This window comes from Saccoglossus kowalevskii, chromosome 3, assembly GCF_978046115.1.
Source record: "Saccoglossus kowalevskii chromosome 3, keSacKowa6.1, whole genome shotgun sequence".
In the NCBI taxonomy this organism is placed as follows: domain Eukaryota; kingdom Metazoa; phylum Hemichordata; class Enteropneusta; family Harrimaniidae; genus Saccoglossus; species Saccoglossus kowalevskii.
The window spans coordinates 31245692-31260265 of record NC_140643.1 but is presented as its reverse complement, the minus strand read 5'-3'; the positions used below and the strand labels follow the sequence as shown (position 1 = coordinate 31260265).

At 33.6% G+C, this 14574-nt stretch overlaps 1 protein-coding gene across 1 annotated transcript; it reads left to right on the top strand.

Annotated features, from left to right (window-relative positions):
* Positions 1-466: 466 nt before the first annotated feature.
* On the top strand, positions 467-12723 carry LOC102808906 (uncharacterized). Its single transcript, XM_085497447.1, has 12 exons — positions 467-697; positions 5151-5274; positions 6187-6898; positions 7009-7143; positions 7601-7757; positions 8093-8281; positions 8521-8818; positions 9168-9379; positions 10145-10282; positions 10601-10771; positions 11259-11378; positions 12369-12723. The coding sequence occupies exons 1-12, from the start codon at positions 467-469 to the stop codon at positions 12531-12533; spliced, it is 2652 nt and encodes an 883-aa protein (XP_085353573.1). The 3' UTR covers positions 12534-12723.
* The last annotated feature ends 1851 nt before the right edge of the window (positions 12724-14574 follow it).

The window sequence follows — 14574 nt, the reverse complement described above, 5'->3', positions numbered from 1 at the left end:
TACATTTGAATATGAGCTTTGATTTCTGCTTAATTACTTCGTGGGATCATGGCGAATATACCACAAACTTTGCACGAAAGCAGTATGGTGCTCGTATCGACCGGAAAGAGTGTTAAAAAAAGAGTATATAGCACCGACGTTGATTGACCTGTCTGTTCGCGTGTTAGTAAATAAATTATCACTTAAACTGGGAAAATCGCAGTCACAATGTCTTTGGACAACCGTGTGCGTCTAGATTCAGTTCAGATTGCCTTTGTGCTTAGCTAAAACGCTGTATATTATACAAATAATGACACAAGTGCCGAGATCAACATTCTCATTTGCCTGCACTGGTAGCTACTGCATTAATTTAAAACAATCCACAATCCAGTTGAATCTATCAATGTACCACTGTATCAAATCATATGAAAGTCTACAATATGACTATTATTTTACTCATTTGCTCTTAAATAGATAGCTGTCGACTATGTATATACTGGTACTATATATGGACAACATCGGACCTGCAGTGGACAACATCGGGCCTGCAGTGGACAACATCGGGCCTGCAGTGAACAACATCGGACCTGCAGTGGACAACATCGGGCCTGCAGTGGACAACATCGGGCCTGCAGTGGACAACATCGGGCCTGCAGTGGACAACATTAGGCCTGCAGTGGACAACATCGGGCCTGCAGTGGACAACATCGGTGTTTTGGCCAGCGCGTTGCTTTAGATCGTCTGTCTTTAGACGACAGCGACATATAAAACATTTACATGTGTGGTAAGGAATATTTTTGAAGACGGGTAAGTCAATAACTCCAAATAATCCCATTCGAGGCATTATACATTTTTCATGAATCAGCGGTCGGCAGTGGACATGAGGTGTAATAATGTGTTTATATTGCCTTCAGTGAACTTAATAATGTGTCGCACAGCATCTCGCAAGATTTAATCATATACGTCATCCCACGTAACATCGTGCATTTTGAGAATTGAAGAGAGTGAAACTATCTCACGTGGATAAATAGCATTAATTACCACGAATAAATTAAAAGTCGAATTCCGAGGTGAAAAGTTGAAACTAACGAGAGGAAACTGCGCAGCTATACGCAGGTATGTTTGCGTGATGACGCAGTACAAAAAAAAAAAAAAAAACATGCCACAAGGTTTCACAGTACTGAATACAAATGATGTTATTAACTTTAGGTTGTTCAGCACCGTGGGGGTTTACTGACACGTCGTGTCGTTAAAGATTTAAACACGCCATACTTGATATCAATACATCGGTAAGGTAGCTGAGACTCGATCGGTGCAAAATATCATACATTCCCCTGCAACAATCACATGTACAAGTCTCCACATAACCACCATCGTGAAATATTAATCATCACAGATACACATATTTTACGAGCACGGGAAAGTGGGGTATTTTCATCGGAAAGATTGTGTAAAGCGAGAAAATGCAGATGAGTTTTTAAGAAGTGTTATTTTGATTTAAAACACAGTCACGCAAAACGCACATCTCGGTTATTTAAATATAGTAGGAGAGAGTTTTAAAGTGCTTAGAAATAGAGATCTATTATACACGTGTGAAGTGCATCTAGTGCTGTCTGTTAATGCAGTCGTTACAAAGTTCTCGAAAGGATCTAACAACAACAAATATGCATACAACCTGGTGCCAGGTGATAGCTAATGGATTTTCTATCCGCTGACAATTACTTTATCTTTCGTTTTATGTTTGTTGTATCGGTTTTCAGAAATCGGCAAAGGCTGTTGCAATATTCCACAAATAATCTTACTAAGGCTCTATACTCCATTAAAGCCTCTGACCGTGACGGTGACTAAATAACGTGTCCGCCATTTCAGAACCATTGTATATTCTTCTACATAGTTCATTTCATCTTTTCGAGTAATCACAGCTCATGGTGTATTTCTCAGTATGTCAATAGTTTCGTTTGAGTAGAAAATAGTAAAATATTACCAGTTTATTTGAAGTTGTTTATTATGTTCCAGGTAATGCCGCTACGTCATAATATAATGGAAAGTGTACACTATATAATGCAATTACGTCATTATAAAAGAAACTTCCCCGTTATATAATGAAGCTACGTCGTAATATAACGAGAACTCGTCACTACATGATGAAGTTACGCCATATTATCATGAATATTGTTAATGAATAAGTACACTGTATAATGCAATTACGTCACAATATAATGAAGTTTCACCATAATATAATTAAAACTCATTATAACAAAATGGTGTTAGTCTATAATTCAATGAATATTTGCCATTGTATAATGAATTTACGTCATAATAAATGAATAATGTACATAATATAAAGGATACTACCACATAAGGCTCTTCCATACAAGTGTGCTACGATGCGTCTATTTTATAACAACTTCCTATTAACAATAAAGTCCCACGAGGATTACGGGGAAAGTTTTAATATATATTCTAGAATGAATCCTATATTCAGATGACACAGCATATATTGAAGTTATCAATGTTATTGTGAAGTTAACACTGTCATTGGTGTATAAATTGAGCTAATGGAGGTATGTCCACTGGGACTAGTTATATGCGTGTCCATGAGATACGGACAGATTAAATGCAATACAGAAAATAATAGGAGTGTAAACTTCTACGATCTTCATGGATTTAGAGTAATTACTGATTGTTAAATCCAAGTTCACGGATCACATCCTACAGCGCCGTGCAGCTTCGGTTTCAAGGTTTCAACATAAAGATGATTACTCAGTTCACTTCTCCTGAGACTAAAGCTAAGCGTCAGCCCCGCTGTCAACGTAATTGAATTTCCATTTCGCCTAAGGTATTCATTCGTATGAGACATTTAAAACAAGGCCACTTCGCAAGTTCACTTCGATACAATACATTTTGTCCAGTCTTGAACCCATATTTAAAGGTGAGCAATTATGAGGCATCAGACGCGTTATTTATACATCTCTCTTCTATCACAGTCCTTCTATAGAGTGAATGTGCTTCGATATATACCAAACCCGAGATAGCACCCAGATGAAGGTCAAGTTAACTTTCATGGCATATTTTATTAACATTATGTCATTGAGGATGATTAATTAGTGATGAAATATATAATAATATAATGATGTGTAAAATCTCTGCATAATCCGGAGAAGGAAAGCTTTACAGAATGTATAAAAAGATGTCGAACCCAGTCTCTTTTTTCGTAAATCGAGTTCTTTCTAACAGCGCCTCCAAGTGGTGGAATCAGTATACACCGTAGGTGGCGTAGTCTGTCATGGACAAATTCAGTCCGGCGATTATTTTGTTTACAATATAAATAAGCAAAAAAGTGAAGTAATTCTTAACTACGTCGTCATTTTTCACTTTCACTAATTTTCATTTATTTTTGGTAAAACAACAACAATTAATAAATGGAGGGCGGAAGGGGGAGAGTCTTTTCAAAAGTTTTAGTTTTCTCTAACAATAATAATAATAATAATAGAAAATATAAACAAATAAGAATAAACTTTTCTTTGATGCAATCAATTGTACTGTATATTGCTGAACGTCACAACTGCGAATGATGGTCACGTGACTTTATTTATATATTTTTCTAATAGTTTTCAAAAAAACAACAACAATAAAACCAGTTGCCTTCTTTAAAAATTGCTTTGAAAATCTATCATTCTACACCAAAAAATGGACACTAACAGTCAACACGAAGAAATAATAAGTAATAATATATTTTTCTGAGGAAAAAAGGGAAACATTTAAAATCTTAAATTATTGAGAATAGTTTCGAGTGTAAATGAAAAAATCAATGGAAGTCCTGAAGGTTTTGCGAATAGCGCATTGTGGTAAGGGGACTCAGGCGAGTGTGCAAATAACTGTAGAGGTACTAGTGTCGTACCCAAAGGAAATCACATTAGTTCATTACAGATAGTCCAGCTTTATTCATCTGAAGTGACGCCTCGCTGTTCCCTTCTCTTCTTAGCTCTTACAAAATCTTACAAACTCCCAAATAAACGGCATGACAGAGTAGTAAACATGCGTTCATTCATTGGCACGAACACGTGATTACAAAGGATGGAATTATATAGTAGCATGTCTTGTAATTAAAATGTAATTAAAGACAGTAAGTTTATTTGACATTACGAACTTTACTAATCTAAAATAAACTTAAATTTATAATGATAATGAAAATTATAACACAGGTGTACTCATTGTACTGGCTAAACTCCTAAAAAATAATATGCAAGCAACACCTCGCAATTTGAGTTCCCCTCATGTCAAGTTCTGGATGGACAATCGTTTCATTTATTTATTTACAAGACTTAAAACTTTTTAATAACAGCTATTGGAACTGCTTTATATATCACTTTCGTTAGTGGATATTTGCTTGTCTAGTGTGATTGAATTTTATTCTCCTTGATTTTAAGTTTCTTGGGGTGTTGATTAGTCATTTTCGGTTAAAGGTCGGTGGTCGTCGCGTCATGCGTGCTCGAGATATGGGTCTCATATAAACAAAGATGGCGACTTTGACTGTTGTGTACACCAACGAGTAGAAATTGAACAGTTATCAAGCTTTAATTAGGCTATTTGTTGGTGATTTTAATACATCAAATAAGTTGCCGGTAATTAGTGCAAGTGACACCCAAGTCAAAACTCGTACTCGTGATTTCATTAGAATTGGATTGTGGGAAAATTATTTATATCAACACAAATGTCGCAAAGGTCAATTGAATGTATTTCGGTCATGCTGTTTTCTTGTCCTTCAATTAAAGGGCGGTAGTCGTCGCGCCACGCATGCGCGAGATATATGGGTCTCATACGCACACATATGGCTGTTGCGCAGATCAAAGGGTACAACCCGAGACGTTACCAATCTTTAAGTGAATATTTTTAGGTGATTGGAAGGTATCGAAAGAGTCACGGTAGTAATTAATGCAAGTCGCACCCAGGTCAAACCTAATATTAGAAGAGCGCATCGAGTTGTGGGAAATCAATGCTTATCAACACAAATGTAGCACATGCGCGGCGCGACGACTACCGCCCTTTAAACTGTTAGTGTTACGTAGATAATGTAACCCTTTCCGTCAGTTTTTTTGTACCGTTGAATTGTACGCGTTTCAACACAGGGAGCCCAAGAACTATGATCAACTGTACGCACTCCCTATGAGCGGGGGGGGAGGTATTGGCTGGTATCTAGTGTAAGAAATAGTCTAGACATCATCAATCACCCAGTGCCACCCAATCAGCATCCAGTATGCAGAGAAACATCTAAATCATTTGGATGGAAGAAAGGTTTGTCAGTTATTGCTTTTTGAGAAAAAGATTTTATTACAAACAACAACTCTAATGTGCAGAAATTTTATTTTCTACACAGGATTGTTTTTTACTTATTTTCAAAATTGATGCACTTTCAATAACCTGACCTTGCTTGAGTTTGCATGCCCAACTAGAACTTGACTATTTTAAGGAGTTCTTCCTGTGTCTAGTTGGACATGCTGCTGGACCAAAATGGCAATTTGTACAATAGTTCCCAATAACAGTATGGGGCTGCATCACAGCAGCATTGTGTTGACAATAATTTGTTATAAGATTAATTTTTACAAATATTATAAAATAAAAAGTTATTCCAACATACCTACTCTATTTCTTCTTACATTACCAAAAACACACTTATTTCTTATCTATTTAATTGAGCTTATACCAACATTTATTATCATCTGTGACCATAACGACAAAAACACCATATGTACAATTAAAGCAGAACAGTAGCTGTGTTATGTTGTTTGATATTGGTCCTAAGTGGCATTACATGTACCTCTATATTGTTTGTTTACTGTAAAATGACTAATTTTCACTGGATTTACCATTTCAGGCATATTCACTGGGTTTAAATTTCACGGTTTTATCATCTAGATAATGTGTTCTATGCTAAAAATTACATATTCACTGGGTTTTAATTTAGCGCATTTTCCAGTGAGCCAAATAAGCAAAATTAAAACCCAGTGAATAATTAATCCTTTTACAGTAAATAAAATTTGAATGTGTGCTACATGGTGACTGTTACAATTTGAAACATCCCCAGCTGCAAGTCTCCACAGATAGCCAGAATAAAAGTGATGTGTCAGGAGAGTAGAACCACAGATAGTAGGTAAACAATGGTAGTAATGGAGTATAATTTGTATGTTCCTGTTTTTACTTTTACAGACTTTGCTTATTGTCACAAATCAGCATGCAAATCAAAGAGCGAAAAAGTTCACAACTATATGTATTGGCATGGACATAGCATTAATGAATTGAAGACCATGCGTAAGGAGCACATTGATGACCACATAGATTATGACGTTTATATAGATACTAAAAATTCCTGCCAGAAACCAGACATGCCGAGCATCAGCAGTATTATGCATAATGCCCTACAAAGAGATGAACTTGTGAATAACCCTGCAATTACATTACAGCATAGAAAACTGATTGAACATTTACCAAACAATACTAATATGGCAACATCTACTCCCATAAAAATGCACCACAAAGGATCTACTGTATTTTTTGAAGAGAGAGAAGTTGAAACAAATATCCAAGAAAGTAAAGATGAAGTTCAAGATCTAAGCATTATTGTGCCACCAAAACAAAGTGATGCTGCCATTAACATTGATAAACCTAGTATTGTTCTAAAGGCTCACTCAGAAAGTCTCAACCTGAAAGAAGTAATTAATGGATTTGGTGATAGTTACTTAGAAGGATTCTCAGTTCCTCATAAATTCAGCGTTGATATCACTTCATCTGTTATTGCTTCTATGTATGACAGAGGGGAGACTAAGTTGGCAAAACAGTTACAGGATTTTGGAGATCCATTATATACAGTGTTTGATGAAACAGGAATGAGAGATGATGACGATGACATCAAGAGAATAAGGTACATATAAAAATGTTTTTATTGTTGTTAATAATATCATTTACTTTGTGTTTTAAAAAAATATAATTTTATATTCTAATTATTCTTGTATTATGTTTTTGTTTATACAGGGTTTCTTTATTTGGTTGTAAACATTCTTTCCACGATCATTTACAAACTATGTTGGATAGTTATTACAAGGTCAATCATGTGTATACTATAATTGAGATGATGTTGAATGTGATTGAGTCATCACCAGTACAAAGGTAGGATATTTTCAATTTATGTACAATTTGTAAGAAGCTATATCAAACCTAGGAATGCAAACATTTGTTGCTTTTCACAAAATAATCATAATTTTGTCAAAACCTATTGCCAAATTGTTCAAACTAGATAAAAATGTACCAAATCTTATTAAGATTGCCAGTGTATTTTTATTTGGAAAGAATATGAATTTCTCTTGTTTGTTTTTTTTAGTTAATCTTGATAAATTTAGTTCAATAAATGAACTGACTGTCATTTTGTCATGTCTTACAGTATCATTGTGAATTATGGCCCAGTTAAAAGAATTCCCAGTAACTTGGCTGATACAAATCTTATTAAGATTGCTAGTGTAATTTTATTTGGAAAGAATATGCATTTTACTTGGGGTTTTTTTTTTTTAAGTTAATCTTGATAAATTAATTCATTAAATGAATTGACTCATATTGTCATGTTTTACAGTATCATGGTGAATTATGGCACAGTTAGAAAAATTCCCAGTAATTTGGCTTCCAGCTGTATAACATTTGATAGGTTAAGATCAGTTGCTGGATGGCACACAGAATCATTAACTACCTACCAAGCATATCAAGATAATATAAAAGCTTCTGCTAATGAGGTGAGTTTTTGAAAAAATCAATTTTTGAATAAATTAGAAAAATTCAGCATTCTACAGTGAGAAACAAAATGTAACTGTTAGGCAATTACTTAATTCCTGCGCATACGCAGATGACGACCCTCTCGAAAGAAAGAAAGAATTGCATTTATTTACATGTACGTCTGATTTAGTGCAACAGTCTTTGCACCATTTCTTTCTGTATAAGACTCCCATATGACACATAAAAATCATGTAAAATACATTTTCTATTTACATAAAATTTAATCGTTGGTGCTCTAGGGTTCGTATTTAATCACAATGGCATATGAAATAAATGATTTTGAAATTCCTTTCAGAATGAACACCAGAATATAATCAATGTAGACATAACAACTCAACAAGAATACTGTGCTATTTGTTATGATGATATCAGTGACCATGATGGTACTTGCCTGATGAGATGCCGACATTGGTTCTGTAATACATGCTGGAAAATGCATCTTGCTTCTAGAGTCAGACAGGGGGATATGAAAATCATGTGTCCCGTAAGTATGACCCCCTGTATTAGGTGTATATCTATAACTGACAATTGAATGTGAGCTAAAATATGGTATTTTAAGATCATCAAACTTGAATCATTTGACTACATTCTGATACATCAAATATAAGCCTTCAAGTAATTCATGAGTCAAGACTGAAGTTACATGTCAATAAATTTTGTGTGAAATATTAAATGTTTAAGTTTCTCTTCTTAAAATTGTTTATGGTTTGATTTTATCAACAGGAATACAAGTGTGGTGAAGTTGTTGACAGAGTAACCTTGATGTCTTTGATGTCAGTCCACCAATACAACTCGTACATCAGACAACAGAATGAAGCTTATCTAAATAGTAATGATAAATACCAGTGGTGTCCATCTCAAACCTGTGGTAGAATAGTCAAGGTGGATTGTACATCTACAGCTGCTGTGCCTGTCAACTGTGTATGTGGCAGAGCCTGGTGCTCTAAATGTAAAGAAGAACCACACTGGCCAGCAACATGTCAACAGGCATTTGAATATTTAGAGCTGAGAAAGGATAAAGGTAAGTGGAATTCCCAGTCTTGATCTTAGAACAAATCATATACCGGTATATCAGGGACTTTTTTAAACAAGGGAACAGAGGGCGCAGCACCCTCATGCCATTGCCATGCGCCCACTTACCCTGGGGAGCAGATCCTCTGGCAACCATAAAAGGAAGCCATAGAATGGTCTATTTTAACTTAGAATTATCAAAAACTCTACACCCTGGTAGGGAGAACCCTATCTCCGCCACTTGGTGGCATCGATGAATTGCAGTGCTCCCTTTTGCAGTGCTTTTCTAGAAAAAAGTCCTGTATATTACATGTATCAATTGCTACATATGAACTGTATGTTTAATTCTATTTACACAGGTGACGATAATACATTTACTACTCGTGTCATCAATTATGTTAGAGTAAAAAAATGCCCGTTTTGTAAACTGCAAATGGAGAAGAATGGTGGCTGTCCGCAAATGAGTTGTCGCTGTGGAGAGTCCTTCTGCTGGTCATGCCTAGCTGCATGGTCGAAACACTATGGTCGTGGTGGTTGGAAGTGTCCTGTATCGTCACATGACAATTTTGAGGTATGTACATGTAATATACAAATATTCATGCATATGTATGATTTACAACCAAAAAATGAGTATCTAAAAATGAGCTAACACAATGTTTTCCATGTTCATAAAATATCTGAGTGCTTCATGGAGAGAACATATTTATGTATCATTATTGTTTATTAATTGATTTAAGAGACAATTTGGGAGCTAGTTATTCTCAAGTCCATAATGTATTTGTCCAATAGAAGCATAGAATTGAACATGAAGTAAAAATTTCATTTATTGTATACTGGAGCATTAAAATTCAATTAATTTTATCATCATTACATCTCTGTAATTTACCGAAGCACATAATATTTGCATATTACTTATACAGAAAATATGGTTTGTGTCATTATTGATTATGATTAGGGTAAAATCCACATGGATCAGCAATCAGCTTTTGTTGACCAAGAATAGATAGATTTATAAGTTACAGTGAATATTTAAATAAGAGACACACATACTAACCTTTTCACCACCAGACCTTCTAGCCCAAATTTTCCTACACTTCAATATTTCTGGAAATGAACCATAATTTTGGACCCAACGGACAAAATTTGAGTAAATTTTTTAGGTTTTACTCAAAAAATTTGGCTATATTTGTCCCAATATTCTGAAGAAAAGTGCAGACTATAAACAGTATTATTATTTTGTGAATTTGTGATGAAAAGAAGGAACTGGTGGTTAAAAAGGCTAAAGTGCAAACAATAATAACAATATTTGTATTTACATTACGATTCAATTTTACAGACTGTCTACCTTGTTGATGCTACTAATGTAAGGTTCTGTGTTGAGTTTTATAATATTTCAATTCGACATCATAAAGCCAGGAGGTATGATAAGCTGAGAAAATTTAAAGTCGCCGCACGTAGTCTTTGCTCAATTTTGGTGAGTATAGCGAGAATATTTTATAATAACTCAGATTGAAAATGCTATTGTATTTTACATATATTCGTATATGAAAGTACACTGCAAGCAAGCTGTAGTTTCACAGAATCGTTTTTATTTGGTCTTTATAATCTGAAAATGTGGTAATCATTGTTATTTTATTATCTGCACTAGAAACTGTCTTAGCAAGGTGCATGAGAAATATCATTCAAATATCATTCAAACAGTATATGGTTTCCCATATCCTTATACCTTACAATAGTCAAGTAGTCTAGTTTGTTTTATGTAATTACGTTATTACTGTTTTCTTCTTCATAGCAATCTAAGAAAACAAAAGCTTCCAGAAAACTAAGTAGGAAGGTGTACCCATCATTTGGATCTGTTTCTGATGTAAGCAGTGATACATCAGGATATAGTTCATCTTCTGATGATGAAGAGTTGGGTGACTACAAACAACTGGCTACTAAGATTTGTAAATTATATTCTGAGGTAAGAAACTGAATTGGTTTTATCATGTTTTATAATTCAATCAATAATTAATGTTGCTCACTGTTAATAGATTACCGGTAGTTTGTGAACTTGGGAAATGTGTTGGTGTTAACCAACAAACCAGAAATACAGACATCCGTCATCCAGTCATTGTGTGCGAGTATTAAACTAGTGAGAGTCATGTGACAGCTGTCATAGCAGTATAAGTTTATGTAAATTTTAACTAAATTTCACAACACTGTAACATGTTGCATAGTAGTCTTCATACATATCATTTATAAACAGATGATGCAGTGTAACCTGTATCTAAACTTGATGAGTACTAGAGTCTAATAATCAATTCAAATACAATTATGAATAAAAGACATGTATATTACAAAGTCGTACTCGCTGTATATTGCAAAACTCTTGGCATCTTCATCTAAGTCATTTAGACATGTGGTTATATAGCAGAAAGATATTAATTGGATGTATTATTTTTTTACAGATGGTCTACTTAGCAGAGCACATTGCTGTTCTATGTGGTAATTGCTCTAATAGGATGAGAAGTAGCTCTGTATTACTGATGATGTGGGAAGTGGAATTTATTATCACTAGACTCACCCAGGTGTGTTGAATGTTTTGAATTATTTTTAAGTACAAATAATTAAGGGCTGTTCTAGACCCTCAACAAAAGCTAGAAAACCCATACCTCAGATATGAATTATCTCTTCCATTGTGACAGACTTTACAAAGACTTAACCTTGCTTCATCTTGAGCATTTGTTAGGTTCAAAAAATGTGTAACTGTGAATTACCAGCATGAAATTAATAGAAGAAAACCTGCCTTCAGAGCTGATGGCACAGTATGATTTGTCATACACTGATAAGATTGTGTAAATTTACGTTGACACTGCTGGGACATTCTCTATGTGGTTTCCTAAATTTGTGTAATTTTCTTGAAAACTAGTATGTTGTTTACCAGCTTTTTTGTTGTGAATACGTTTGGAAAGTTATTGAAAAATTTAATATTGTTGTTTCAGAATTTATTGTTATCACTATTAATTTCATATTGTGTTTTATTATTGGATATTTCTTTAATTCTGTTGTTTACATATTATCTAACATAAATGTTAAGCTGAATGTAACATATTTTGTCAATGTTTCAAGATTATAATTACATATAATTGAATTCTATCACATTTTTAATCTAAACCGTCACATTTTTGTGATTATTTAAAATTTGGAATAAAAAGTTGTGAAATTAGTTTTTTTGATTGAAAACAGTCATAAATATAAATACGGCAAATATCAAAATCTGTCTAGTTATTTGTTAGAGGTGAGGTATCAATTCATCTTGTAAAACAATTGATGAAACAATTTGATATGTAGCAATAAATGTTTAGATTTGGATATGTTTTGGATATATAACTAGGAGAAATAACACATTAACCACAACATTTTGTGATATGTTCAATACATGAGACAATCACATACTTTCTTCATTTAGGAAGAGAAGAGGGGTGAACAGAGGAGGGAGGGCTGAAAGCCAATCATTTCATGAAAGGTATAATGAAAATATCACAGTAGTAATGAATTCATTTGTTGTTTTTTTACAGATTGTCACTGATGGAGAGGGTAAAACAATGGACAATTTACACCTGACATTGAACAACTTGTGTAGGATGAGTGAAAAAGTTATAAAAACATTGTTAAATTCTGTACCATACATACATGATAGATTGGGCAAATTAAACCAAAAACCTAAATCCATTTCTAAGTAAAACATGAAATGTTCACCAATTTATGAAGTGCAATATTCCCGCTAAGGAATGATACTATTAAAGTAAATTTTTATTACTATATTTATACCTTTTGTATTCTTTCCAGCAATCCATATGAGAAAAACTTACAGTTATACTTTTCAGATGGCATCATGTAAGGTATGATTGGAAAAACCAACAATGCAAAAAACAATTGTCTGTTTTTACTTTTGTATTAGAAAGTCTTTTCTTCTTGGATTAATAGGCATTTAATTTTTAGTTACATTCATATCTATAGTACTGGTATTTGGCTTATTGTGCTCACAGTAAAATAAGCTGGCACACTCAAACAATATCATTTGATACTTCCAAATGTTTTCTGGTAAATACTAACTATTCTAAGCTGTTGGAAATGTGTGTGATTTTTTTTTTATATTATTTATTTGAACTAAATCTCACAAAAGCAATTTTATGTCTGAATAATCCATTTTTTTTACGTGATTTTGTTACCTCTTGAAACATTAAGTAGTTAACAGTAGTGGCATTTAATGATTTTCGCAAAAGATTTCTGACTTTTCATTCATGTACTGTGTACTTTTAGCTTTCATTTGTAAGAAAACATATGGTGTTAGTAAAGTTAGGATAAGTGTTGTAATGGTTTCAGCATGTATTGAGTTGTTTGGTATGAGTGTGACAAATTTCTTTTTAACAGACTAGTTTAAATCTCAGTAAATGTTTTGCAAACTAGGTTGCATCATAGTGTATCTGGCGGTGACAGGCTAGTTTTGTATTTGCAGAAATGCGTAATATATCATCATCCGACACTGAAAAACAGGTTTTGATGCTGTCTTTTTTTTTATTACCTTCCATTTTATCTGACTTTCAATACTTGTTATTAATGGTATACATTTGTAAAACATACATTTGTACTAAAGGCATATCTGTCATTCTTGAAAGTAAATGACTGCAAGATACAAGCTTTTGCTAATAAACTTTATAGTAAAATAACATTTGTGTATTTATTGATGTGTGTCTGAAAGTTATGAAAAATATGTTATTACTGCAATAATGTTGCCAATGCCTAACCATAAACCAGATGCAATGAACCAGAAAATCAACTAAATGATTTGTCTTTCCTTTTTCTGTCAATGTACCTGTACTGTCAAGGTAAAGCTTTATACAAAAATTTATAGTGAAATTGAATGCTCTTCAGGCAGAAATGCAAAGAGCGCCCTCTTGAGATCTATGTAGAAAAAACAAAGTAAAAAGTCACAGAGGGCGCAACATCTGAAAGGTACAGTTTTTTAATTTGAAAATAAAACACTAATGGGTTTGGCCTGTGTTAAAGCTGACAATGTTAAATGTGCAACAAAATTAAAACTGGACAAAAAACCATGGAAAGCAACTGGGGTTTATGGTGCAATTGCCAATTGTACCCGTTGTCCCTATATTGTTATATACCCTATTGAATGGTGAACACATGCATTTATAAATAAACTGTAGTTTGCGAGGTTATTTGACCACGAGCATCAAGACGTAGAAACTAAGTAATCTGTCAATGGCCTAGATATTGTAATTGGAGTTGAAGTTGCAAGGAAGAGGAGGTCCAAGGAAGTTGGAGATTATTTCACACAATAAATATGGAGCAAATATAATTGTAAGATGTCTATTAGGAAGACAAAAAAGACAAATTGTACACATCACAAAAGATGGCTATACAAATCATTTGGAAGTACTCTGAAGGTTCACAGAAAATCGTTATTATTATTGATTCATCAGAAATACATGACAGAAACTGGAAAACTAAACTCAACTACATATCAACAAATTTGTTTATCTATATATAGATTGTTTATGATAAAAACAGTACATGAATAAATATTAGATAATGACACAAAGCTATTTAAAATAAATAATGTAGTTCTCGATCTCTAATTTTGGGAATGCATGAGTATTGAATGGTTGCATTTCGAAAAAAATATCAATTTGAACAAATAAATGTCACCAGTTTTTTTTTTTTTCAAATAAATTGTAATACTAAGTTATTATGAGCACAGATTAA

Bases quoted from the DNA above. Each gene is read 5' to 3' on its own strand.
- LOC102808906 (XM_085497447.1), top strand. From the start codon at position 467: ATGTATATACTGGTACTATATATGGACAACATCGGACCTGCAGTGGAC. The intron at 5,275-6,186 runs GTTTGTCAGTTA...TTACTTTTACAG, and splicing joins ATCATTTGGATGGAAGAAAG to ACTTTGCTTATTGTCACAAA. The intron at 7,144-7,600 runs GTAGGATATTTT...CATGTTTTACAG, and splicing joins GAGTCATCACCAGTACAAAG to TATCATGGTGAATTATGGCA.